General features: G+C 60.0%; 1 protein-coding gene across 6 annotated transcripts in view; it reads left to right on the forward strand.

Annotated features, from left to right (window-relative positions):
* The window catches only part of ZBTB40 (zinc finger and BTB domain containing 40), an 89,131-nt gene extending 71,986 nt beyond the window's left edge, over positions 1-17,145 (forward strand). For 3 of the 6 annotated variants that reach the window (XM_062190593.1, XM_062190592.1, XM_062190595.1), the window contains 7 exons: positions 1,070-1,284; positions 2,970-3,132; positions 3,665-3,751; positions 5,424-5,650; positions 7,055-7,245; positions 15,057-15,286; positions 16,918-17,145. In XM_062190593.1, the coding sequence (XP_062046577.1) occupies positions 1,070-1,284; positions 2,970-3,132; positions 3,665-3,751; positions 5,424-5,650; positions 7,055-7,245; positions 15,057-15,286; positions 16,918-17,138 (1,334 nt within the window). In that variant the 3' untranslated portion in view covers positions 17,139-17,145. Of the gene's footprint in view, positions 1-1,069; positions 1,285-2,969; positions 3,133-3,664; positions 3,752-5,423; positions 5,651-7,054; positions 10,359-15,056; positions 15,509-16,917 lie in introns of those variants that run through there. The other 3 variants (XM_062190596.1, XM_062190597.1, XM_062190594.1) reach the window with 2 other exon arrangements.
* Positions 17,146-22,722: the final 5,577 nt, after the last annotated feature.

Consider the following 22,722-nt stretch of genomic DNA (forward strand, 5'->3'; position numbering starts at 1 on the left):
CTGGGAGGCAGCAGACTCAAGTCCTTGTGCTCCTGCCACCGACAGGAGAGACCTGAAGGAAGTCTTGGGCTTGGCCTAACCCTGGTGGCTGTAGGCAGTGAACCAGTGAATGGAAGATCTCTCTGTGTCTCACCCTCTCTCTGTCCCTCTGCCTTTCAAATAGATAAATAAGTCCTTGAAAAGAGAACAACAGTGTAAACGGAGTTCAGGAGCTCACACCACAGGGAAGCTAGTTCACGATACCAGAGGTTCGTGTAGGATTGCGGAATTACTCTGTGCGTGTACAAGACTGGATCCATAGGCTGAGCCCTTGCAGATGGAGGGTTTTATTAGTAGGACATCTAGCTTTCTGTTTCTGTTGCTTAACAAAACAAAACAAAGGCTGAAGTGTGTTGTCACGAGGTTGGCAAATGTGTTCTTTCCCTGGGCCAGGTCTCTCTGGGAGGGCTCACTGAGGACTTGCTGTGTCCCTGTAAGCTTGTGGCACAGAGCAGGGACTTGCAGGGCAAAGCCAGGACTGTTGCCAAGTTCAGTCATTTCCGAGTTGTGCCCTTGGCCAAGGTACTCGCTTACCTCTCCAAACCCCAGTGTTCCTAATCTGTGAAGTAGGGATGATAATGGACCCTATCCGGAGGGTTCTTGGAAGGATTAAGTGAGTTAATGTGACAAAGCACTTAGACAACACCTGTCACAAATCACTCATTCAACCGTATCTGTGCAAATGATTTGATGGCGGAACCTAACTTGAGGAGCAAGGAGAGGTTTCTCTGGTCAGACTGCAGACCAAGGGCACAGTGATGCTCTGGGCGCTGGATGAAAAGCTCACAGTGCCCACTGCAGACAGGGGTGAACTATTCGTGCTTCAGAGGAAGCCCAGCTCCTGGGATGAAGGTGGGGGAGTCGAACTGTGGCTGCACTGACTTCTCGTCCTGGGAGCCGGTGGTCCCGGGCGACATCTAAGCAGTCTCAGGCTGTTGCCAGGCATAGCAGTTGCATGGGACTGACTGCCATCTGTGGTGTTCTTTTTCCTTCTGCCTCTTCCCTGGATGGATGTCCCTTGCGGAACCAGACATAGAAGACCCCTATGACTGCAAGAAATGCCGGATGAGTTTCCCCACGCTGCAGGACCACCGGAAGCACATCCACGAGGTGCACTCCAAGGAGTACCACCCCTGCCCCACGTGCGGGAAGATCTTCAGTGCACCCTCCATGCTGGAGCGGCACATGGTGACCCACGTCGGAGGGAAGCCCTTCAGCTGTGGCATCTGCAACAAGGCCTACCAGGTGACCGCCAGGCCCGCCAGCAGGCACACACACACACACCCCCCCCCCCCCCCGCCGCCGCCGCCGCCCTCGGTTCCATGAGGATCTCAGAGGAGATGGAGGCCTGGTGAGGCCAGGGTGGGGGCTGTCACAACAGCACAGCGTCTGAGTCTCAGCCTTGTCATCAGCTGAGTGCTGTTCGTCTCACATTCCACAGAACGTGCTGGCCCCGTGTCATGGTACAGGAGAGAATGACTTACTGGGTTACTTTGGGTTCAGCACCACTTCTGTTTATTTGTTTGTTTTTCTCTTAAACTCCTGAGAAGGGGTCTACATTTTTACCTTGGAATTTGGTATCTAATTAACAGGAAACCATATACAAGGGTACTTAAAACCTGTGGGAAAAAAGTTAAGTTTATTATGGTGCAAAGAAATTTTGAAATTGACACATAGTTTTTCATAATGCACATTTTCATAAGCTTCTTAAAGATTTTGTTTTATTTATTGGGAAGGCAGAGTGACAGACAGCTCTTCCAAATGGCCAAAACAGCCAGGCCTGGGCCAGGCTGAAGCCAGGAACCTAGAAGGCCTTCAGGTTCTCCCACGTGGATAGCAAGGGGGCCCTGATCACTAGGGCCGTCTGCTGCTGCTGCTTTTCCAAATGCATTAGCAGTGAGCTGGGTCAGAAGCTGAAAGCCAAGGCTCAACCCAGAACTGCAGTTTAACCTGCTGTGCCCCAACACCAGCCTCCTCAATTTTTTTTTTTTTTTTTTTTTTTTGCAGAAAAATAAACTTATCTTTTCATTTAGTTTCCTACTAACTTCTTGAAGTACTCCCAGAGGCCTGAAAAGGAAGCACGACTCCCAGAAACGGGTCACAGAGAGAGGAGCGGTCCCTGCTGGCACCTCTGAGGTCTGGGTGCAGATAAGACTGCTGCTGCTCACTGCAGCTCAGCAGAACGGGCGCTAACTGGGCCACGCCTCGCGCTGCGCGGCGGCTGTTCAGAGCTGGATCAGACCTGGGCAGGTGTGGGGCGGTTTTCAGAGCTGGATCAGACCTGGGCAGGTGTGGGGCGGCTGTTCAGAGCTGGATCAGACCTGGGCGGATGGGGGGCGGCTGTTCAGAGCTGGATCAGACCTGGGCGGGTGGGGGGCGGCTGTTCAGAGCTGGATCAGACCTGGGCGGGTGGGGGGCGGCTGTTCAGAGCTGGATCAGACCTGGGCGGGTGGGGGGCGGCTGTTCCAGGGCTGCATGGGAGCCTGGGAAGGGAGGCCCTCCCGCTCGTGCTCCCCCTGCAGGTTGCCCTGCCGCACTCCTGGTCAGAGCTGCAGCCCAGTGGTGAAGAGCACGGTGTCCCCTGGAAGGCCAGGGTTTAACCTGGAGCTGCTCGCTGATCGTGTGACCTTGGGGAATCATTTAATCAGACAGTGCCCCAGCTTCCGCCTCACTGGCAGGACCCTGACACTTGCCTTGTGGGCTTGCTGCCAGGTGTGAGGCTTAATGAAGGACCAGGCCGCTGCGGAGGCCTCTTGAGATTGGGTGGTTGCCTTGTTCTCACAAGCGTGGGCGCTCGGTGTGTCAGGTAAGAGAGTGCGATTCTAGCTGCATGAGCTTACCTCAGAACGTTTCTCTCTCACAGGGACCATGGGAGCTCTCCAGGTTGCTGGAACTTTTCTAAGACCTAACATTTGCCAACTCTCTTGCAGCAATTATCCGGTCTGTGGTACCACAATCGGACCCATCACCCTGACGTGTTTGCCGCTCAGAACCACCGGTCTTCCAAGTTCTCATCCCTGCAGTGCAGCTCCTGTGACAAAGCCTTTCCCAACACCATCGAGCACAAGAAGCACATCAAAGCAGAGCACGCAGGTGAGGTGTGGGCGCCACCGACCGAGTGCACAGGGCCAGGTAGCATAGCGTCCTGGGTTCTCTCTGGAAGCCCTGCCCTCGCGCGGTCCGGTGTGCTGGGCTGGGACTGAAGGAGGCAGCAGGACGTGGGGGCCGTGGCTCTCAGACCTGGAAACCTCGCGCATGGGAGCTCCTCCCAGCCCCTGCACGTGGGAAGGGGGTCGGCTTGGCAGCCGTCCGGCTGGGTCTAGGTGTCCGGCCTTGGCAAGGGGCTTGCTTTTCAGAATCTGCTTGCTTCTCGTCAGGATTAGCGTCATTCACCCCTACCCGGCAGGTGAGTGTGGGGATGATCACAAGCTCTCAGTGTGCCCTACATGCCAGGCACGCGCGTGTTCTCATGTCACTCTCACAAACCTCTACGTCCAGGCAGTCCGGAGCAGGCCCAGTGCTGTCCCCAGGGTCTGTCTGCACGCGTCTCCCCTAGGGATACAGCCAGCCTTCCGGAGCCGTCTTCTGGTCTTTGCCATCACTTCTTTCTCTCTCCACCTCCCAGATATGAAGTTCCACGAATGTGACCAGTGTAAGGAGCTCTTCCCCACACCAGCTTTGCTGCAGGTTCACGTCAAGTGCCAGCATTCAGGTTGGTTCCCCTTTCCCACATTCCTGAGCTAGACTGCCAGGGTGGGAGTCGCATCACCACCACTACTCACAGCTGTGCGCCCCGGGCTGCGGCACTCCCCTGACTTGTGTGCCTCAGTTTTCTCATCTAGAAAATGGGAACAGTTTTAATACCCACCTCATAAGGTAAGAGAAAAACCTGAGCTTGTCTGTGAATGTCATTGTCATTGCCGTATTTCATCGGATCTACAGGGCCAGATGCACATTTTTAATGAACCATGAAGAAAACACAACTGCTGTCAGTTAAATGATGTTTTCTTATCACTTAGCACATGTAGGTTATCTAAATGTTTTGGACTAATTTCATATTTTTTTTCAGATGTATTTATTATTTATTTGGAAGGTGGCGTTACAGAGGAGGAGAAGCAGAGGCAGAGAGAGAGAAGTCTTCCATCCACTGGTTCAGTCCCCACATGGCTGCAACCACCGTGGCTGGGCCAGACCAAAGCCAGGAGCCACGAGCTTCATCCTGGTCTCCCACATGGGTGCAGGGATCCAAGGACTGGGGCCATCTTCCTCTGGCTTTACCAGGAGCATTAGCAGCGATCTGGGTCAGAAGTGGAGCAGCCAGGACTTGAACCAGCACCCATATGGAGTGCTGGCCCTGCAGGCAGTGACTTAACCTGGTGCACCACAGCGCAGGCCCCTTGACATAGATTTTATCATGTCACTTACTCATGTGTGCACATAAAAAGGAAAACGTGGGGCCCGCGCTGTGGTGCAGCGGGTTAAGCCACTGCTGCAGTGCTGGCATCCCATATGGGCTCCAGTTCTAGTCCCAGCTGCTCCACTTCTGATCCAGCTCTCTGCTTTGGCCTGGGAAAGCAGGAGAAGATGGCCCACGTCCTTGGGCCCCTACACCCAGGTGGGAGACTTGGAAGAAGCTCCTGGCTCCTGGCTTTGGATTGACGCAGCCCTAGCCGTTGTGGCCAATTGGGGGGTGAACCAGCAGATGGAAGGCCTCTGTAACTCTGCCTTTCCAAATAAATAAAAATAAATCTTTTTTTAAAAAGGAAAATGTAAGAAATTAATTTAGAAATCAATTTATAAATTGATTATGGAAAGAAACCAGCTCTTCAGAGTGGGTTCAGTTCTGACTGCTGGTGGTGGAGCGCGGGGAGCAGATTCGGTGAGGGCTGAAGGCCGTTGGTTTTAGTCTCTTGAATGTGAGGTCGAACGAGTCGGCTTTGGATTCCTGCTTTGGCAATGAACTGAGCCTTCATCGCTTACCTCCTCCCTCTGAAAGCATCTTGTTCCTGAGTTAAAGGCCTGGACGCCTGTCTGCCGCTCTGGCGTTCAGGCACGCGCGGCTGTTGACGGTTGCCCAGAGCACTCGCAAGGCGCCTGTGGCAGACGCTAGAGTGTGCCTGTCAGGAGCGGTGCAGAGGACACCGTCAGCATCTGCGGTGGGAGCCATGCTGGGCTTCAGAGGGTGCGGCCTGACCAGTGCTTGACGAAACGCCGTGCAGGGGCCCCACCCTGCGTCGGCCCTTCCAGGATTCCAAGCTTCAGAGCCGCAAAGCCGGGCTCTGCTGCGTAGCCTCAGTCTCAGTGCTCCTTCGTCTCGCCTCTCCCTGTTCTTGTTTCTCCAAGGCGTCCCGTCCGCGACCTGCCCTCCCGTCTCCCCCCTGCAGGGTCCCAGCCATTCAGGTGCTTGTACTGCTCGGCGACTTTCCGCTTCCCTGGGGCGCTGCAGCACCACGTCACCACCGAGCACTTCAAGCAGTCGGAGAGCACCTTCCCCTGCGAGCTGTGCGGGGAGCTCTTCACCTCCCAGGCCCAGCGCGATGGTCACTTGGAATCTGAGCACCCAAAGGTGATGGGCGCCGAAACCCAGGCGGCTGCCTCCCAGGTGGTACAGGTAAGGGCCATCAGCCACACAGAAAGCTGGCGTGGGCCCCGGGGCTTCTCTAGCGGGAGTGCTGTCAGTCCCCAGGCTGACTCCTGGGGCTCTTGCAGGGTCCCTTGAGAGATTGCCGCACCAGGGAGAACTTGTAGAGGTTTCTTCCCGCCTCCCGAGGAACACGGCGGGGGACAGTCGGGGGCGGTCGTGGGGAGGTCGCAGGAAGCCGTGGGGAAGGGCGGCTGAGCCTGTGCTGGGCAGGGACCACCTGCAGCAGAGTCCCTTGGGCAGCTCCCCCGCACTGGACACAGCACACATTGTCACCCCTGGGCTGCCCGCTCTACCTGGGCAAAAATAACCCACCTCTTCATGATGGAAAACCTGCCTCCTGTGCAGCCAGGTTTAATCCAGCCTCTCGCTGCCTCCAGGTCCTCATTTACTCTTCCCAACTCCAAAGACAGGGCGGAAAGGAAGCGGGACTGGGTTCTGTGGGTTGCAGTGGGTGAGAGAGGAACCGGAAGCTGAGGGAGGTCTGAGTGCTGGCTGTCCCACTGTCCAGTGCCCTGAGTCAGTCACTTTTCAGCCCTGTCCTTACAGGCCCTTGGAGGGGCAGAGATGTGGCCGGGTGGGCAGCGCTGCAGGCTGCTCATCAGCCAGCACCATTCCGCTTTATTGTTTTGTAAGATGCCCTCTGAGAAAAAGGAAGGGAGGAGGCTTCATTCCTTTAAAAACAAAAACAAAACAGTCCGCGAACTCTCCTCCTGGTTAATTATCGACTGGACATCACCCTTGCTCCCTTCACTCTGGTACACAGAGGAGCAGCCCAGTTGTCCTCACCGTGCCCTCTGGGGGCACCGGCCTCATCAGTCTCACCGCATCTGGTTGCTCTGGGGTGCACAGGTCAGAGGCTAGAGTTCGTCCACATTCTCTGCCTTCTCGGGCCCTCTGCCTGGGGGCTTCCAAAGACAGCTCTCGGCCGAGCAGGGGCCCGGAGGCGCCGCCCTTGGCAAGCCAAGGCCTCTGGTAGCCACTCGTGTCCGTGCTTGGAGCATGAGACCAGCCACCCTCAGTAGCATTCCTCTCACACGGCACTTACGTCTGCAGTGAATCCTCGAGACAGGGAAGCCCAGGCGAGAAACGGAGCCTGTGTTCACTGGCGTGTAATCATAGAGCCCCGGCACCCTGCGACGGCGCACTGAGCTAAATTACAGCAATTTCGTGCGCAGTTATTTAAATGGTTTGCCTGCCTTCTCTTTTGCATCGCTGGTGTGTTGGGCTTGCCTCTTCCCATTAGGCATATGTAATTGCTCTCCTCAGGTGAAGACATAAATATCATCATTACAGCCTGGGATGGGACCGTGTACATTCTGGGGCGCTAGCCACGGCCACTGCCCGAGCAGCCTCCCGGTCTTTCCCTTTCAGGTGATCCAGACCGCGGAGCCCGTGGCTCCGGCAGAGCAGGTGATCACGCTGGAGGAGGCCCAGCTTGCCGGGTCGCAGGTGTTTGTGACACTGCCGGAGTCTCAGACACCCCAGGCCAGCTCTGAGCTCGTGGCCGTGACCGTGGAGGACTTGCTGGACGGCACCGTGACCCTGATCTGTGGAGAAGCCAAGTGAGTGGCTGCTCGTCCAGGGGAGGGGCTCCTGCATGTGCACCAGAGACGGCCCGGCAGCTGCCATCTGCCCCGTGTCCCTGGCTGTCCTGAGCCTACTGCCAACCAGAGCGGCTCCCTTGGAAAGCACACGGAGCGTGGTTGTTCCCGTGGAGCCCACACGTCTGGCACCACCACCTGCCAAAGCAGACAAGCCTATGCCTTTTGGCCTCTCAGACAGCGCCAGATCCCTGCCAAGGACAGCTTCCAAAACCCAGGGCACGAGCAGTGCAATGGGCGCCGGTGACGGAGCAGGCAGGGGGGTGCCGTGTGCCGGCAGTGCTGGGTGGCAGAATGGCAGTTAGAAATGCTGCCAGTGCCTCCAGCCAGACCACCCTGGGCCCCGGCTCTGAGCTCACGTGCCCCTGTCCCCTGCCTGGGCCAGGCTTCCCCTGCATCCAGAAGCTGTGCCCAGCGTGGTGTACAGGGAGGTCTTTCCCTGGCAGGAGGGACAGCTCTTCCAGACAGAGCCTTGGGGTGTTCCTGCCGCCTGGCTGATGGGAGACCACCTGGTGGCGGACAGCCTCCGCCTCTCCAGTATTTTCGTCGTATTGTTCCTTCCTGAAGGCGGTGCCCACAGCCCCCCCTGCATGCTCACCCTCCCCCTCGTCCTCCAATCAGAGGCCACCACCTCTGCCTGACTTGCAGGCCGTGCGCCCTCACAGGCTGTCCTGCCGCGAGGAGCGGTTAGTGCCAGCTGCTGGGCCGCCACTGCCGTGGGGCATCAAGCCTTTGGAATCTGAATGTCATGATGCTTTCTTATCTTTAGTTCCTAAAATATGATCTGATAATTAATGGTTTGTGGAATCCATTAGGAAGTGCAATTGGATGGATGGTCCCCCCGTTTAGAGAGAATCACTAGCCTTTATCTTCTTTCCTCGAAGCCAAAGGTTGCAGTGTGCTAGCGTGTTTACACCAGGCAGGCCTCCCTGCCACACAGTGTGGCTGGACTCCTGGGAGGGGTGTTCCTGATCAGGCCACCAGCCCTGGAGCCTGAGGCTGGCAGAGACAGGCCTGGCTCATGGCAGGGCTCAGTGTGGGCGGGGCTGCCTGTGCCACAGCAGGCCGCAGAGCCTTCCCGCTGACCACCGTGTGCGCAGGCAGCTGGCCCCCACAGAGCTTCCACAGAGGGCTCAGCCAGTGCTCCCCAGCCAGCCGCTGGCCTCTGGCCTGTCCCCGTGTTGATAGGCGAATTGCTTGGGCTTGTCAGTTCAGGAATCTTCCATCCTGAAGTAAATGAAGTGTTAAAGGAGGGTCGGCCCCAGCAGCCAGGGACTGACCAGAAGGTGGTGCTCAAGCCTTTAAGACTTTGTCTCCCTGCAAAGACCTTGCTGCTGCTGCCAGGGCTGCCCTGATGCTTAGGGCTTAGCCTGGAAGCCGCCGGGAGCTCTCGCACGGCAAGTGGCAGCGGGTAAAGCCCGCTGAAAGGCAGGGGGAGCACCTGCGTCCAGGCCTTGGCACCAGGCCCAGCGCACAGGGCTGCAGCTCCTCGCACAGCACGGCGCGAGTGTTGCTCAAACTCCAGCCAGAAAATGAATGGAGCAGAAAGTCAGCTGCCGAGGGCCTGCAGGGGACAGTGACCTTGGCTGAAGGTCTGCGGGATGGAGAACTGAGAGTTCCAACCCAGCGGCAGATGCTGTCCTGCTCAGGCTCTGCTGGAGGTCCACAGTGTGGCCGGGCCCTGACCCCCGGAGTGGCAGGGCCCAGTGGAGAGGCGGGACTTGGTGAGACCTCAGGGGCCCTCAGTGGGGCAGGGCCCAGTGCGGGTCTGGCCAGAGTGCAGGGAGGGCCCGCCTGAATTGCTGCTGGCCCCGTCGCACCCCTGCCTCTGCCTGTGCCGGCTGAGTTCACGGATCGCTCCCTGGAGAAGCCCGGGCATGGGTTCCATTGCGCTTGTTTCACTTGGCTTGGCCATTTTATTCATTTCTTGAGCTTCTGCCCAAAAGACCTTCTTCTGATTGTCTCATTTTGGAGGCGCTGCCCGTGCAGCCCAGCTGAGGCATTGCAGGGCTGTGGAGAAGTCTGCCGACGTTGTGGGACCCGTGGATTGGTTCCATCGGCCCCAGCCTTCTTGGCTCCCAGAGCCTGGGATCCACTGTGAGGAGGAACGATGGTCAGCGTCGTAGCTGGAGCCCTGCTGTGGGAGCAGTGAGTCAGCTACGGAGCAGGAGCTGTCCCCACGGGTGAGATGCGAACAGGTGGCTTAAGCGCAAGGGCCCTGCAGGAATGTGAGGCTCTTACTGTCCCGGTCCCTGAGCCGGGCCAGGAACCAGAGGACCGGCAGTGGGGCGGGCTGTGTAGGGCGTTCCGCTTCGCACTGCCTCCGGAGGCGCCCCAGCCTCGCCCCCCGGGCCGGAGCGCTGGTGGTGAGGGGCTGAGAGGTGGGCGGTGCCTGGGGAAACGAAGTCTTCTCTGCCCGCAGACTCGGGTGGACTGCAGAATCCGGAGCGGGCAGAGGGCGTCCTGAGAGGTCCTCTCTGTGCCTGGGCCATCGCCTGGCAGTCAGACAGGTGAACGGGCTGGGGGCTGTGCCGTCACAGGTCTCCTGTGCTGAGAAGCAGGAGCCGAGCAGGCAGCTCCAAGGACTGAGGGGTGTTCCGGGGAGTGGGGGCCTCAGAATTGGGTGGGAGCGGAGTGGCTGCTGGTCCCACAACGTCGGCTGCTGGTGGGAGCTTCAGTTGGCATAGCCAGAGGAAGAGCTGAGCAGCCCCAGCCCTGGCCTGCTTGGCTCAGTGTCCCAGAGATACTTGCAAGGGAAGTAAAACAGATTTAGGGCTGGAGGGAGTTTTAGGGACAAGTTGTTATTAATTGTTTTGTTGCCATGGAAACATTAGAGGTGGTAGGACTTAGACCAGAAGCACAGTGGAAACTCCAAAACTTGTGGCACCTGCAGTCGGGCCTGTGAGGGAGACAGAAGCTGGGTGCCCCCTGGGGACCACATTCCCGACAGGAGCCCTTCCCGGGGCTGCACAGACACTGCCCCCACGTGCCGCTGTACACACTGCGTTGCCAACCATTGTCGATGTTCAGCGTGTACTCGTGTGTGTAAATAAATGCATTGGTGAAGAAAGTCACACTCTGCGCACAGACCTGTCTTCTCTGGCCCGGGCACTGTCAGGTGCTCGGGCTGCAGGGCCTGCTCTCAGGGCTGTTGGGTGCCTTGCGACCATGACCGCGTGGCCTGGGGACTGAAACGCTCCCCTGTCACCTGAGTCTCATTTGCTAAGCCCTCTTTCCCAGGAGTAGGTGTGGGCGGTGGTGGTGTCTGGCCCGGCCCTCCCCAGCTGTGCCCTGAATAACCGTGACCTTGGCGAGGTGCTCGCCGCTCCGTGCTGCTTCCTCCCAGCTCCAGCTGTAAAGGGGAAATCGTTGCACTTCCACAGAATTGCGGCGTGAATTCAAAGCCTGGTTTTGATGAATCGACTCAGAAATGTTGTTACTAACGACTGCAATTCTGCACGCAGGCGCTAGGAGGGTGTCCTGTGCCGCGGGGTGGGCGTGCCCTGGACATGGCCTGCTCACACAGGCAGAGGACAACTCAGGGCTTGTGGGGAAGAGGGGAGCTGCTTCCCGCCCGCCGCTGTGGGTCCTCGCTCCCCTCGGAGTCGCCACCTCCCATGTCCTCCTCCGCCCACCTCTAGGCCTGCGTTCGGTGAGCTCCACGGTGGAGGACGAGCTCGCCCAGCTTCCCCTGTCTGAGAATCTGCACTGAGATTCCCAGCCCTTCTCCTACCCTGGACGGCCGGGGCATGTGGCACTTTGCTTTATCTCGCGTTGCATCCTAAACAGCTGGAGGACAGGGACCGCCCCTGCCAGCTTGGTTTCCGAGTAGGGGGCGCTGTGCTGGGCGCACAGAGGCTGAGTCTGGACCACGCGGGGCACACCCCTGCTTGAGAAGGCTGGCATGTGGCAGGGAGGCTGTCCCCAGGTCGCCTTGGGCCGGTCTATCAGAGCATCCTCCTTTCTTTGTCCTCTGGGAAGAGATTAGCACAGGGCTGAGAGTGGCTGGCGGCCCCGCAGCTCCCCAGCTTCTCTGATCAAACACCGTTCCTGCCGGCTCCTCTTGCCCGGGGTCCCCCAGCGCAGGCCAGAAGCAGCTGATCAAACACATCAGGACAAGGTCAGTCCAGGGACCCACAGTCCCCTCCAGGGGAGACTTCACAGTCCTGCCGTCAGGAGGGTCTGATAAAAATGGGCAGGGGTGGGCAAGAGGGCCCGTGGGGCTGGCCTGAGGCCGAACGCCTTCACTCCATTTCAGGGTGAAGTCTGTGTGCTCCACACGGGGCCCAGAGCGAGGGCCACTGTGTGTGAACAAGTGGGGGTGGGAGATGGCAAGGAAGAGCCCATGGATTGTTGGATTGTCACAGGGTGACTTAGCTCCTCCTCACCGTACCGACCCCTTCGAGGGCAAAACCTGTGCAGTATCCTCACTCGGACATGCACACACGTGCACAGTGGCTGGCGCCTCGGGGGTCTGCACGGTGACCTGGGTCCCTGGAGTCCTGTGATGTGCCTGCTCCCAAAGCTACAGGAGGCTGGGGCCGATCAGCCTGAAGCACTGCCTGGTTGAGGTTCGTAGGGTGCTGGCTGTAGATGAGGAACAGGTGCCAAAAACGCGTGCCGGGCTGGATGGGGGCCAGCAGCTCATGGGACCTGCAAACGCTGTGCAGTTTTTTGTTGGTTTTCTTTGAGGGGGAGGATTAATAAATTTTAGGAATAGTCTCATAGGAGGCAGCATTGTGGCACAGGAAGTTAAACCCCTGCCTGCGATGCCAGCATCCTGTTTGAGTACCAATTCAAGTCCCAGTTGCTCCACTTCCAATCCAGCTCCCTGCTAATGCACCTGGGAAAGCAGTGGAAGATGGGCCAAGTGCTTGGGCCCCTGCACCCATGTGGGAGACCTGGAAGAAGCTTCTGGCTCCCGGCTCGCTCTCTCTCTCTCTCTCTCTCTCTGCCTTTCAAATAGATAAATCTTTTTTTGAGAAAATTAATCTCACAATAACTGGCTGTTATTAAGAGCTTCCACAGCTTGGACACTGGACTAACACCTTTATGTAATTCTGCTTTCCTAAGATCAGAGCAACACGGGCCCTGCTGCTGGCTCTGTTATTGCCCTGTGGTGTGCACATCACTGCCAGAACCACTGCATAGCCAGTGAGCAGCACAGCTGGGATTTGAACCCAGAACCGTTCAAACACCAGGCTGTCATAGAGCACTTCTGAGTACCTCACTGGCCAGAAAAAGGTCACTCCCACGTGTTTCCGTTCCTCACACAACCTTGTCTGTACCTGTTTTCTCTCCTGCTCCCTCCCACCCATCCTGCCTGAGACCACCTTAGCCTACAACTGAACCGCTGGCGGAGTCTCCGGCGGCAAGTCACGCCCCCTGCCCTGCTGGAGGAGCTTCCGGCGGCAAGTCACGCCCCCTGCCCTGCTGGAGGAGCTTCCGGCGGCAAGTCACGCCCCCTGCCCTGCTGGAGGAGCCTCCGGCGGCAAGTCACGCCCCCTGCCCTGCTGGAGGAGCTTCCGGCGGCAAGTCACGCCCCCTGCCCTGCTGGAGGAGTCTCCGGCGGCAAGTCACGCCCCCTGCCCTGCTCTAGGAGCCTCCGGCGGCAAGTCACGCCCCCTGCCCCCGCTCCGCTAGTAGCCGGGGACCAGCACCTTGAGTGTCACCAATTCCCCGAGGCCACGTGCGGCACAAGTCAGGGCTGTCCTTGGAATGCAGGTCCCGCCTGGGCTCCTGTGCAAGGGTGGGCCCCTCACCTCCGCAGCTCTGGGAGGCGTCTCCGCTCCTCGCCTTCCCGGGCTCCACCTTGACCCCGGGCTCCTAGAGCAAGAATGTTTTCCACAGCCGCAGCATTTGCTTGGAGAGCAGCGGATCACAAGACGGCAGCAAAAGGCCTCGTGCAGAGCCAGCTCCGGAATGGTTCACGTCTGGGTTGGGGTCACTGCCCTGTCCTTTATCGGAGGTGTCATTTCAGGCGTGTTACCTTTGCTTCACCTTGGAGACGGTAAAACTCTTAGGGGGATGGCAAAGATGAAAAGGTATGCGTGGGAGGTTCTCCTCCAGCTCCTGGCGTGTAGCGAGTGCTCTTTAACACGACGCTGCTCATGTTGTGAGCGGACTGCGGCTCCAGGGTGGCCCTGCCCAGCGCAGAGACCCCACTGCGTACCTCTGGTGTTCAGCTGGACAGTGAGTCTCCAGGAGCCATCCGTGTGGCGCACAGGAGAGCCGGCTCTGCAGATCCTACAGCACCATGGCAGGGCTTGCCGCGTGCTGTCCATGTGACGCCGCCCGGGCGCCTGCGCCATGGGGCCTCAGCGGAACAGGTTGTGTCACCCATATGGTGACCCCGTTTCTGTGCCCAACAGTGGCCTCTAGGAGGAGCGAGCCTTGCCTGGTTGGAGAAGGGCTCCTAGGCAGGGGCAGTGCAGAGCAAGAGGTGGCAAATGCTTGACTGTCCGGGGCCGCCCTCGGGGACCTCGGTCCCGTAGCGCCTGCCTCGGGGGCAGCACGCCTCAGCTCGCGGATGCTTCTGCACACAGGATTCCTTTTGATCTTCCAGCGACGTGGAAATTTACGCCCTGTGCAGTAAAGAATCAGACCACACAAGACCTCCGTTTTCTGCACAAGCTTCCTCCGTTGGCGAGCAGTGGAACTGGAGCCGGCTACGCTGAGGCCGGGCGCAGCTCTCCCCGGCCCGCCATGCTTGTGTGTCTGTGATGGCCCCGTGTTTCAGGCCCGTGTAGTCCTGGCTGCAGCACTGTGAGATGGGAGCTGGGGGGAGGCTTGAGCCACGCCGATGCAGAGTTCGAGGTCCGGGGAGTCGGCCGCTTCCCCACACGAGGAGGGAGGCAGTCGCTGGCCTGCAGTCCCAGCAGCTGCACCAGTTGCAAGGAAAAGTGCACCTTAAGTCAAGTGAGGAGGGGGCTCGCGCAGCCTGGGAGGGGCAGCGTGAGCGCGCCATTCATTGACCACTGCCTGGGCCGGGCCGCTACGCTGTCCTAGGATCCCTGTCCTCATGGAAGTGTGCTGTCATGTGTGGGCCGGCACGGGAGCCTCTGGCCACACGTGGCCACTGAGCGCTTGAAGTGTGGCTCGTACGACGAAAGAACCAAATGTTTTCACTTAGACAGTCGCATTAACAGCATGAACCGGATGGGCCCAGCGGGGTTTGGTGCTGCTTGGGATGCCAGAATCCCACGTTGGAGCCCTCGTTCAAGTCCTGCTGCGCCGTTTCGTGTACAGCTCGCTGCTGACATGCACCGTGGAAGGTGGCAGATGGCCCAAGGACTTGGGTTCCTGCGTCCACGGTGGAGACCTGGATGGAGTGCCAAGCTCCTGTCTCCAGCCTGGACCAACCCCAGCTGTTTGGGGATAAACCAGTGAAAGGCAGATCTGTCATTCCCTCTTTGTCACTTCTTGTTTAAAAAATAAATCTTTAAAAAGTAAAAACTAGATGGCGGCTCAGGGGGATGAGGGCCATTAGGAAGAGTCCGAATTCAAACCCAGGTCTCCGCCCCTTGCTCTGCGCTCATGGTTCGTGCAGTCCCTGCTCCGTGCCTGCCGCCCGGGCCTGAGTACGGAGGACACAGCTATCGCCCCAGGCCCAGTGACTGAGCCCGGGACTGACTACGGGGACGCCAGCGGCACGGTCACCTGGTCCAGAGGAGTGAATGGTGCCGGCGTTTGCCCGGGGTCACCCAGCTTTCGCAGAAAGGGTCGCCCCGGCACAAGTGCGGATGCCTCATTCTCCTGTTTCTTCTCACCAGCTCCGGAGAGGAGCTGAACCAAAACCAGGAGAGCCCCGTGGCAGCCCCGACGCCCTGTGCCTCCCGTGCGGATGACGGCAGCGCCACACTGAGCTGCTCACCGGCGCCAGCGGGTCGCGTCCACCGAGTGGGCAGCAGGGCCGCTGTGCACGTGGCTTTCCAGCGACCATTGGCGAAACCACGTGGTGCTCAAGGCGGACACGATTCGAGGCGACATGCCGGCAGACTCGGTGTGTGGGCTAACGTGGTGCCTTGTCACCCCCAGGCTAAGCCGCAGGCCCTGGAGGAGTCTTCAGCCCACACCAGCGAGTGGACTCGAGGGCTTCCGTAGTTCCTGGCTTGCGGAGCACCAGGTCATAGGGAAAGCAGGCGGCTGCACTTACTCCAGCCTCGGTGGCTTTATCTGCCGTCATGCCGCGCCCACAGGGTGGGACTGCGGGTGGGGGGCTTGCAGTGGGAGAGCTAGGCGTGGGGCTGCCCCCTAGTGAGAGCTGGCGGGGGTGGGGGGGTGTATGTGGAGGCCCGTAGGTTTCTGTGGTACATGCACAATGCCCCAGTGCCCCCCTGTGCGAGGAGCTGGCAGAACCCCCATCCTCCAGTGGGAGGGGAACCCGGTGCCCTTGGGGCCCAGAGGCTGGCGCAGGTGCTGACAGCAGCCCCAGAGAGAGTCCCTTGTGGCAGCCCTGCCCTACCCACCAGGGACATGGGCCTTGGGGGCTATGCCTGTGGAGGAACTGGCTGGGACAGAGGACTTTCCGGAGCTGGGGGAGCGCCTGGCCCAGGAGGAGAATGGGGCACAAGGCCCATGGCTCTGCCACTTGGGTCACTGGCATCGATTCCTGCCCTGGCCCATGCACCCTGGGAGGTCACAGGAGACGGCCCAGGTCCTCAGGTCCCTGCCACCCACCTAGGAGACTGTTGCGGGCATTTGGAGAGCGACCCAGCCGATGGAAAAGATACCTCTCTCTCTCTCTCTCTCTCTCTCTCTCTCTCTCTCTCTCGCCTTTCAAATAAATAAGTAGTCAAAAAGGTCATGTGCAAGGCTTCCACCATGCCCCTCGCGTGTCCCTGAACGCGTTCGTTCATGCCAGCCCTTACCGTGGCTAGGCGGTGTTCTGGGCACTGGGATGCCACGAAGGGCGAGCTCTCCTTTTATGGGGAGACAGGCGCTAGCACATCCAGAGCGCCGCCTTGTGGCCACTGCAGGGACAGCATCGGGCAGGGCCGGCGTGGGGTAGCCGGGAAAGGACTTGTGTGCCAAGACCTGAGGGCTGGAGGGAGTGGCCTTGACATCTAGGGGAGAAGAGCAGTGCAAGGGCCCTGAGGCAGGAAGAGGCGTGGCCTGGCTGGGGACTCCTGAGGTGGCCAGCGTGGCTGCAGCGTGGTGGACAAGGGAGAGGAGAGGGGGAGATAGGGGAGTCAGTGGGGCCCACATCCTGGAGGACCTGCTAGGCTGCTTCAGGATGTGGCTGGGCAGGGTGCTGGGTGGGGGGGATTGGAGCAGCGGTACCGCAGTCACCGTTTTGAGGATAAAGAGGTTATTCAGGGGCTGTGTCAGCAGAAGCTCATGGAGAGGGAAATGAGCCTGCAACCAAAGACATTTCTGAACAGCTCACTTGTTAGCCAAGCAGGGAAAATGCTGGCGGTGGTGAGGCGGCGTCGTGTCGCGCCAACAGGATTTGCTGATGGATCGGGCAGGGATTTAAGAAGAAGGATTCAGGGAGGCTCCCGGGATTGTGGCTGTGCAAGTGGAAGCACAGGGGGCCGGCGCTGTGGCGCAGCGGGTTAACGCCCTGGCCTGCAGCTTCAGCATCCCGTATGGGCACTGGTTCTAGTCCCAGCTGCTCCTCTTCCGATCCAGCTCTCTGCTATGGCCTGGAAAAGCAGTGGAGGATGGCCCAAGTCCTTGGACCCCTGCACCTGCGTGGGAGACACAGAAGAAGCTCCTGGCTCTTGGTTCTGGATTGGGGCAGTTCCAGCCATTGCAGCCAATTGGGGAGTGAACCAGCAGATGGAAGACCTCTCTCTTTACCTCTACCTCTCCTTCTCTCTCTGTGTAATTCTGACTTTCAAATAAATTAATTAATTTTAAAAAAAAGTGGAAGCACAGAGTGGCCGCGTGCTGTGATGGGGAGCTCACCATGGAGGACCCCTGGGGCACGTGGAGTGCCGTGTGAAAGACCACCCTGCTCTGGGCTCAGTGTTGTCTGCTGAGTCACCAGGGCTTCCCAGAGACCCACTGCCGCCTCGGCCTAGGGAGGAGAGCAGGGGTAGCCTGCCCGCCCTCACGGGACGGGGGAGATAGCCGGGAGCACTTGGTAAGGGAGGGCGGTCCTGGCGCTGGGACCCGCGGCGACCAAGCCCAGAGCCACTGCCTTGGAGAAGCCCACAGCCAGGAGAGGAAGCGGGCAGCAGGTGCTCCGAATGACCAGGGCCAGGCGAGGGGCGGGGCCTGCAGCAGGTGAAGAGCGCTGGCACCCCAGGCAGAGGCAGCCGATGCCTGGCTAGGCTGAGCCCTTGGGCGGAGGGTGCCCAGCGGGCAGGCGGGCACTGAGGGCAGAAGCCTGAAGACCTCCCCGGAGCTTCTTCCTCTACTTGATCTTAACAGCAGCCTGCCGAGGAGACCGAATCCTGGACTGGCTGCCACAGGGGAGCTGAGTCCAGGCCGGCCATGGCCAAGGCTGGGGGGGAGGGGCAGCACCTCTCACCCTTGACCTCCTTGTCTGCCCCTTCCGGCCGCTCGGGGAGGTGCACGCACAGGCACCTGTTTGGCAGCTGGGGAGAAAGGCACAGAGAAGTTGGCCGCTTGCCCCAGGTGGTAAGCGGGGAGCCAGGATCTCAACCGACCTGCGGAGAAGACAGCTGGGTGGGAGTGGGGCGGCCCTCAGGTCCTCCGAGCTTTTGGGGAGGGGCCCAGGCAGCTGCAGGGCCATTCACAACCCGTGCACGTGCAGGGGAGACGGCCTCGGGGTGGCTGGAGGCCCCAGCCTCGGAGACAGGAAAGGGAAGGCCCGGGGGCCTCAGGCTGTCTTCGCAGGCCTCGCACCTGTCAGCCAGATCTTCGCAGGCGACCCCATCACGGCCTGCTCCGACCCCCACAGCGCCCAATAGGAAATCCTGGCGGCTCAGCTGCCAGGCAGGGCCCTCTGAGACCCGTCCTCTGCCGGCCCCCGACCTCCTCGCTTCTCTCCCTGCCTCACCCTTCGCTCAGCTTTTCAAACTTCCAGCAGCCTCCGTGCGCCCATCTGGCCTCGTTCTGGGGCCAGGAGGAGCAGCCGCTCCCTGTTCTCCCAGCCCCCGCCCATGCTGTGCCCCCAGCCCCTCGTCTTTCCCTGGTCAACCCACTTAGCCTGCTTTGAGGCGTGCTTCGGACACCATCTCCTCCAGGAAGCCTTCCCTGGGGCTCCCCTTGCGCCCGCTCCTCTCCCTGGCCTGGAACTTGGGGCTTCCCCAGTAGCCTCTGCGTCGGCCTCACCAGCCCAGAGCCAGGCCAGAGTGGGCATCTGTGGGTGGGCTCACTGTGCGGGTCTCCCCCTTAGACAGGTGGCCGGTGGAGTCTCGGGGAAGCAACCCGCCCAAGGTCATGTGGGATAAAGTGGGAGGAAACCTTGGAAGCTGAGCTGGTGGGCACTCGGGTGAGGGGACTTTGAAGACCGTCCCGGCCCTCGGGGTCCTGACTGGTAATCCCACCACCCACCTGTCACCTTCTCAGAGAGCCCCGGTCCACACTGCGGGAAGTCCCGTAACGGGTTCCGTCCCCTCCCTGCCTTTGCTGTTTTGCACAGCTCTTAGAATGTTCTGGCCGGCGCCGTGGCTCAACAGGCTAATCCTCCACATTGCGGCGCCGGCACACCGGGTTCTAGTCCCGGTCGGGGCGCCGGATTCTGTCCCGGTTGCCCCTCTTCCAGGCCAGCTCTCTGCTGTGGCCAGGGAGTGCAGTGGAGGATGGCCCAAGTCCTTGGGCCCTGCACCCCATGGGAGACCAGGAGAAACACCTGGCTCCTGGCTTCGGATCAGCATGGTGCGCTGGCCGCAGCACGCCAGCCGCGGCGGCCATTGGAGGGTGAACCAACGGCAAAAGGAAGACCTTTCTCTCTGTCTCTCTCTCACTGTCCACTCTGCCTGTCAAAAAAAAAAAAAAGAATGTTTTGACATCGTCTGCACTCCTCACTCAGTGGTCCGTCTCAGGGGTGGGCCTGGCCGGCAGCTCCGCAGAGCCTAGGCTGCCGCAGGTGCCCAGACACATCTGCTGAACTTGCGCGTGTGGCCAGGCCTATCCGCCCTCGCTCGCTGCTCCCAGGCATCTACCCGACTTGGAGGAGGAAGCAGGGCCCAGGGAGGGGAGGCGGCTGATAAGTGGCAGAGCCTGGGGGGCCAGCTGCAACGGATTCTGCACTCACAGCCTTGGGCATCGGGTCACAAGTGAGGCTGCCGGCCTGGCTCAGACACTGCTTTGGTCGTTGGCCCGGTCTTCTCCGGGGGTGCGGGCGCCGAGCCGGGACTCCCAGGCTGCCTGCTATCCACGGCTCAGCCTCATCTTTTTTAACTTGCACACCCTCCCTTCATGGCTTCAGTGTCACTGATTCCCCGGAGTTGGCCTCTGGATGAGGCGGGAGCCCCTGACCGCCCTGGCTCCTGGTCCACCTGGCAGTGTGTTGAACTCTCAGAACCCGCTTTCTCATCTCACCCTAGTGAACTGGCGGGCCCGCCTTCCCCGCTCTGCCCCCAGGGACCTGGGTTCGAGTCTCCCCAACACTGCCTTCTGACTGTAAGACCTGGAGCAGACCCCTGCCCCTGGGCCTCAGTCTCCCCACGTGCATCATGCAGGTTTGAAGCTCTGGTGTGTGAGGGCTCTTCTAACCCAGACATTCTAGAATGTACCACCTGACAGCAGATAATACGAGGGGCAGGTGTTGGCACAGTGCCTAAGGCGCCGCTTGGGGTCCCTGCGCCCTGTATCAGAGTGCCCGGCTCCCGGTCCTGGCCCCGCTCCTGAGATCAGGTTCCTGGAAGGCAGCAATGATGGCTCACGTCCGCCGGGTCCCTTCCAGCCCCTGGGGGGAGCCCTGGACGGAGCTTCCGGCTCCTCTCCTGCCTTTGGCTGTTTCAGGCATTTGAGTAGCGAATCGGCGGATGAAAGATCGCCCTGTGTCGGTCTCTCTGCTTTTCAAATAAGCTAGAGATAAATAAAGATTTAAAAGTAGGAACTGTGAGTCTTATGTATAATTTAAAATTTTGGAGGGGGCAGACGCGGCACAGCAGGTGCAGTGGCCACTGGGGATGCCCACGTCCCATCCAGTGTGCCTAGGATCGAGTCCTGCCTCCGCCTCTGCCTCCAGTCCAGCTTCCTGCTACTGTGCCCGGGAGGCAGCAGCTGGTGGCAAATGTGTCCCACCCGGCGGAGCGCCTGGCTTCTGTGTTCAGCCTGGCCCAGCCCCGGCTGTGGCCGGCACTTGGGGAGTGAACCAGCGGATGAAAAATCTCTTTCTCTCTCTCTCTGTGTTTTTTTACACAAATAAAAATGCATAACTTTAAATTAAGTTATTATATGTTATAAAATAATTTTTTAAATGGAAATGAAATGTTCTGATAAAAAGGTAAAAAGAAACAGGTGAGATTAATTTCAACGATCTACTTCATTTAGCCCAAAATATCAAAATCCTTTTCGTCTGAACAGGTGATCAATCAGAAATGCTGATGGGCCATTTTACGTGGCTTTCTCACGTCCGACAACCTGCATCTCCAGGGTGCAGTGGCCCGCGTGGCTGTGGCTGCAGCACCTGACAGCGCCGTCAGCCTCCCAGCAGAGCGCTAGGCGCTCCTTCCTCGATGGAGGTGTGGGAGGCGGCGCCACCCTGTCTCTCCCGATCCCTGAGGCTTCCCACCCTGCCCAGCCCGAGAGGAGAGAGGGGAGGGGCAGGGTCCCCCAGGGAGTGCAACATCAGGGGGCAAAGGCTCTCAGAACCTGGGTTCTGTGGCCTGCGGTGGGGGTGCGGTGGGCTGTGCCCTTGTCTCCGATCCAGCGAGTTACTCAGCTCACCTGAGTCTGCGCGCCCAGGAGTCCTGCGAGAGCGCGTCCAGGCCTCACGTGACTGTGGCACTCGGGGAACTGAGGCTGACAGAGAGCAGGGCGGCCGTGCCTGGCTCCCAGGCCCCTTTGCGTTCAGCCTCTGCTTCCCGGACACAGCTATGGGCATGGGTGTGTGTGTGCGTGTGTGTGCGTGTGTGCAGGTCTCCCACGGGGAGTAAAGCCCCCTCCCCCCAGCCTCAGGATTGGGCCTCGAGGCTTTGGCTGGCTCACTGCCCCCTGGCTGGGGGTGGGGGCGGCAGGTGAACAGGCTTGCTTGCTCTAGGACTGGGAGACACAGAGCTTCACCCTCATCTGGGGACAGCTGCCCTGGTTAAGGTGGGAGGGGCTTGGGGCAGAACCCCCACCCCTCCCAACGCCCAGCGCCCAGACCCCCTGCCAGCCCCTGGATCCTGTCTGTCTGACTCCTGCTGAAACCCAGGGCCTCACACGGGTGGGGGCGGGGCACAGAGCAGGTGCTTGGTTAATGCAGATGGGCTGAGTGGGTCTCTCCTCCCTCTCTCCCTGTCTCTCCTCTCTCTCCCCATCTCTCTCCATCTCCCTTTCACACCCTCCCATCTTTCTCCTTCCCCCTCCCCAGGAGGTCGTCGGCTCTGCCCCTCCCCCTGTCTCCCCAGGGTCCCCGTGTCCGGTGTCCGACTCTTGCTGCAGGTCCCTCTGTCTGTCCGTCTGTCCGTCCGTCTCTCTCTCTCTCTCCTTGCTTCCTCTCTTCTCCCTCCCGGTTCCCTCTGGGTCTTCTTATCTCCCGCCCCTCTCTCCCTGTTCTGGGTTGCTGTCTCTCCCTGAGGCCCCAGCACCTCCCTCCCTCCCCGCCCCCCACGGCCTCTCTCCCTGTCACTGGTTTCCGCCTCCCCTCCCTGGGCCGCAGCTCCCGGCCCCCGCCCCCTCCTCGGGCGGGCAGCAGGAGCCCCACTGGATGACAGCCGAGCCCCATCATCCCTCGGAGCTGTCACCGAGGAAATCACACACCAGTGCCTGAAATTCAAATGAGAGTTTTGCCGGAGCCGCTAAACTCATCAAATACTATCTTTGAAGTGCGCTAGCAAGCCGGAGGAGCCCAGTGCCCGCTGCAAGGGAGGCGGCAGCAGAGGGGCTGGGCAGGGTCACTGTCCCGGCCAGGCGCCCCAAACACGGCCCGCGCCCACAGCCGCAGTCCAGGGCTGGCGGCTCCCGGGTCCCGGCCCCTGCACTTGCGTGTGAGCAGGGCAGCTGACCCCACCCTCGTACGCCTCCTGTGCTGCTAACCAGGGTCCGAGTGGTGGCCGGCGGCTGTCGGTGATGGTGACACGGGCAAGGGCGCGGGCCGGGCACTCAGGCCAGCTCAGGTCACCCTCAGGCCCTGTCATGCCCTTGCACGGGTGGGGGAGCAGGCTGAGAAGTCGAGGAACGCGCCCGGGGTCCCACCCAGGCCTGGCGCTGCGCCCTGATGGAGCAGCTTGGTGGAGCGGGGCTGTCACCTGCCCGCCAGCCCCCTTTCCCACCACAGACCACCCTGGAGGGGCCGGGCTTCTCCCCTGCGACCGCCAAGTGGGACAGGCGGTTTTCAGCTCAGGAACTGGGAAATAAGCGTCCTTGACC

This window comes from Lepus europaeus, chromosome 5 (assembly GCF_033115175.1).
Source record: "Lepus europaeus isolate LE1 chromosome 5, mLepTim1.pri, whole genome shotgun sequence".
Classification (NCBI taxonomy): domain Eukaryota; kingdom Metazoa; phylum Chordata; class Mammalia; order Lagomorpha; family Leporidae; genus Lepus; species Lepus europaeus.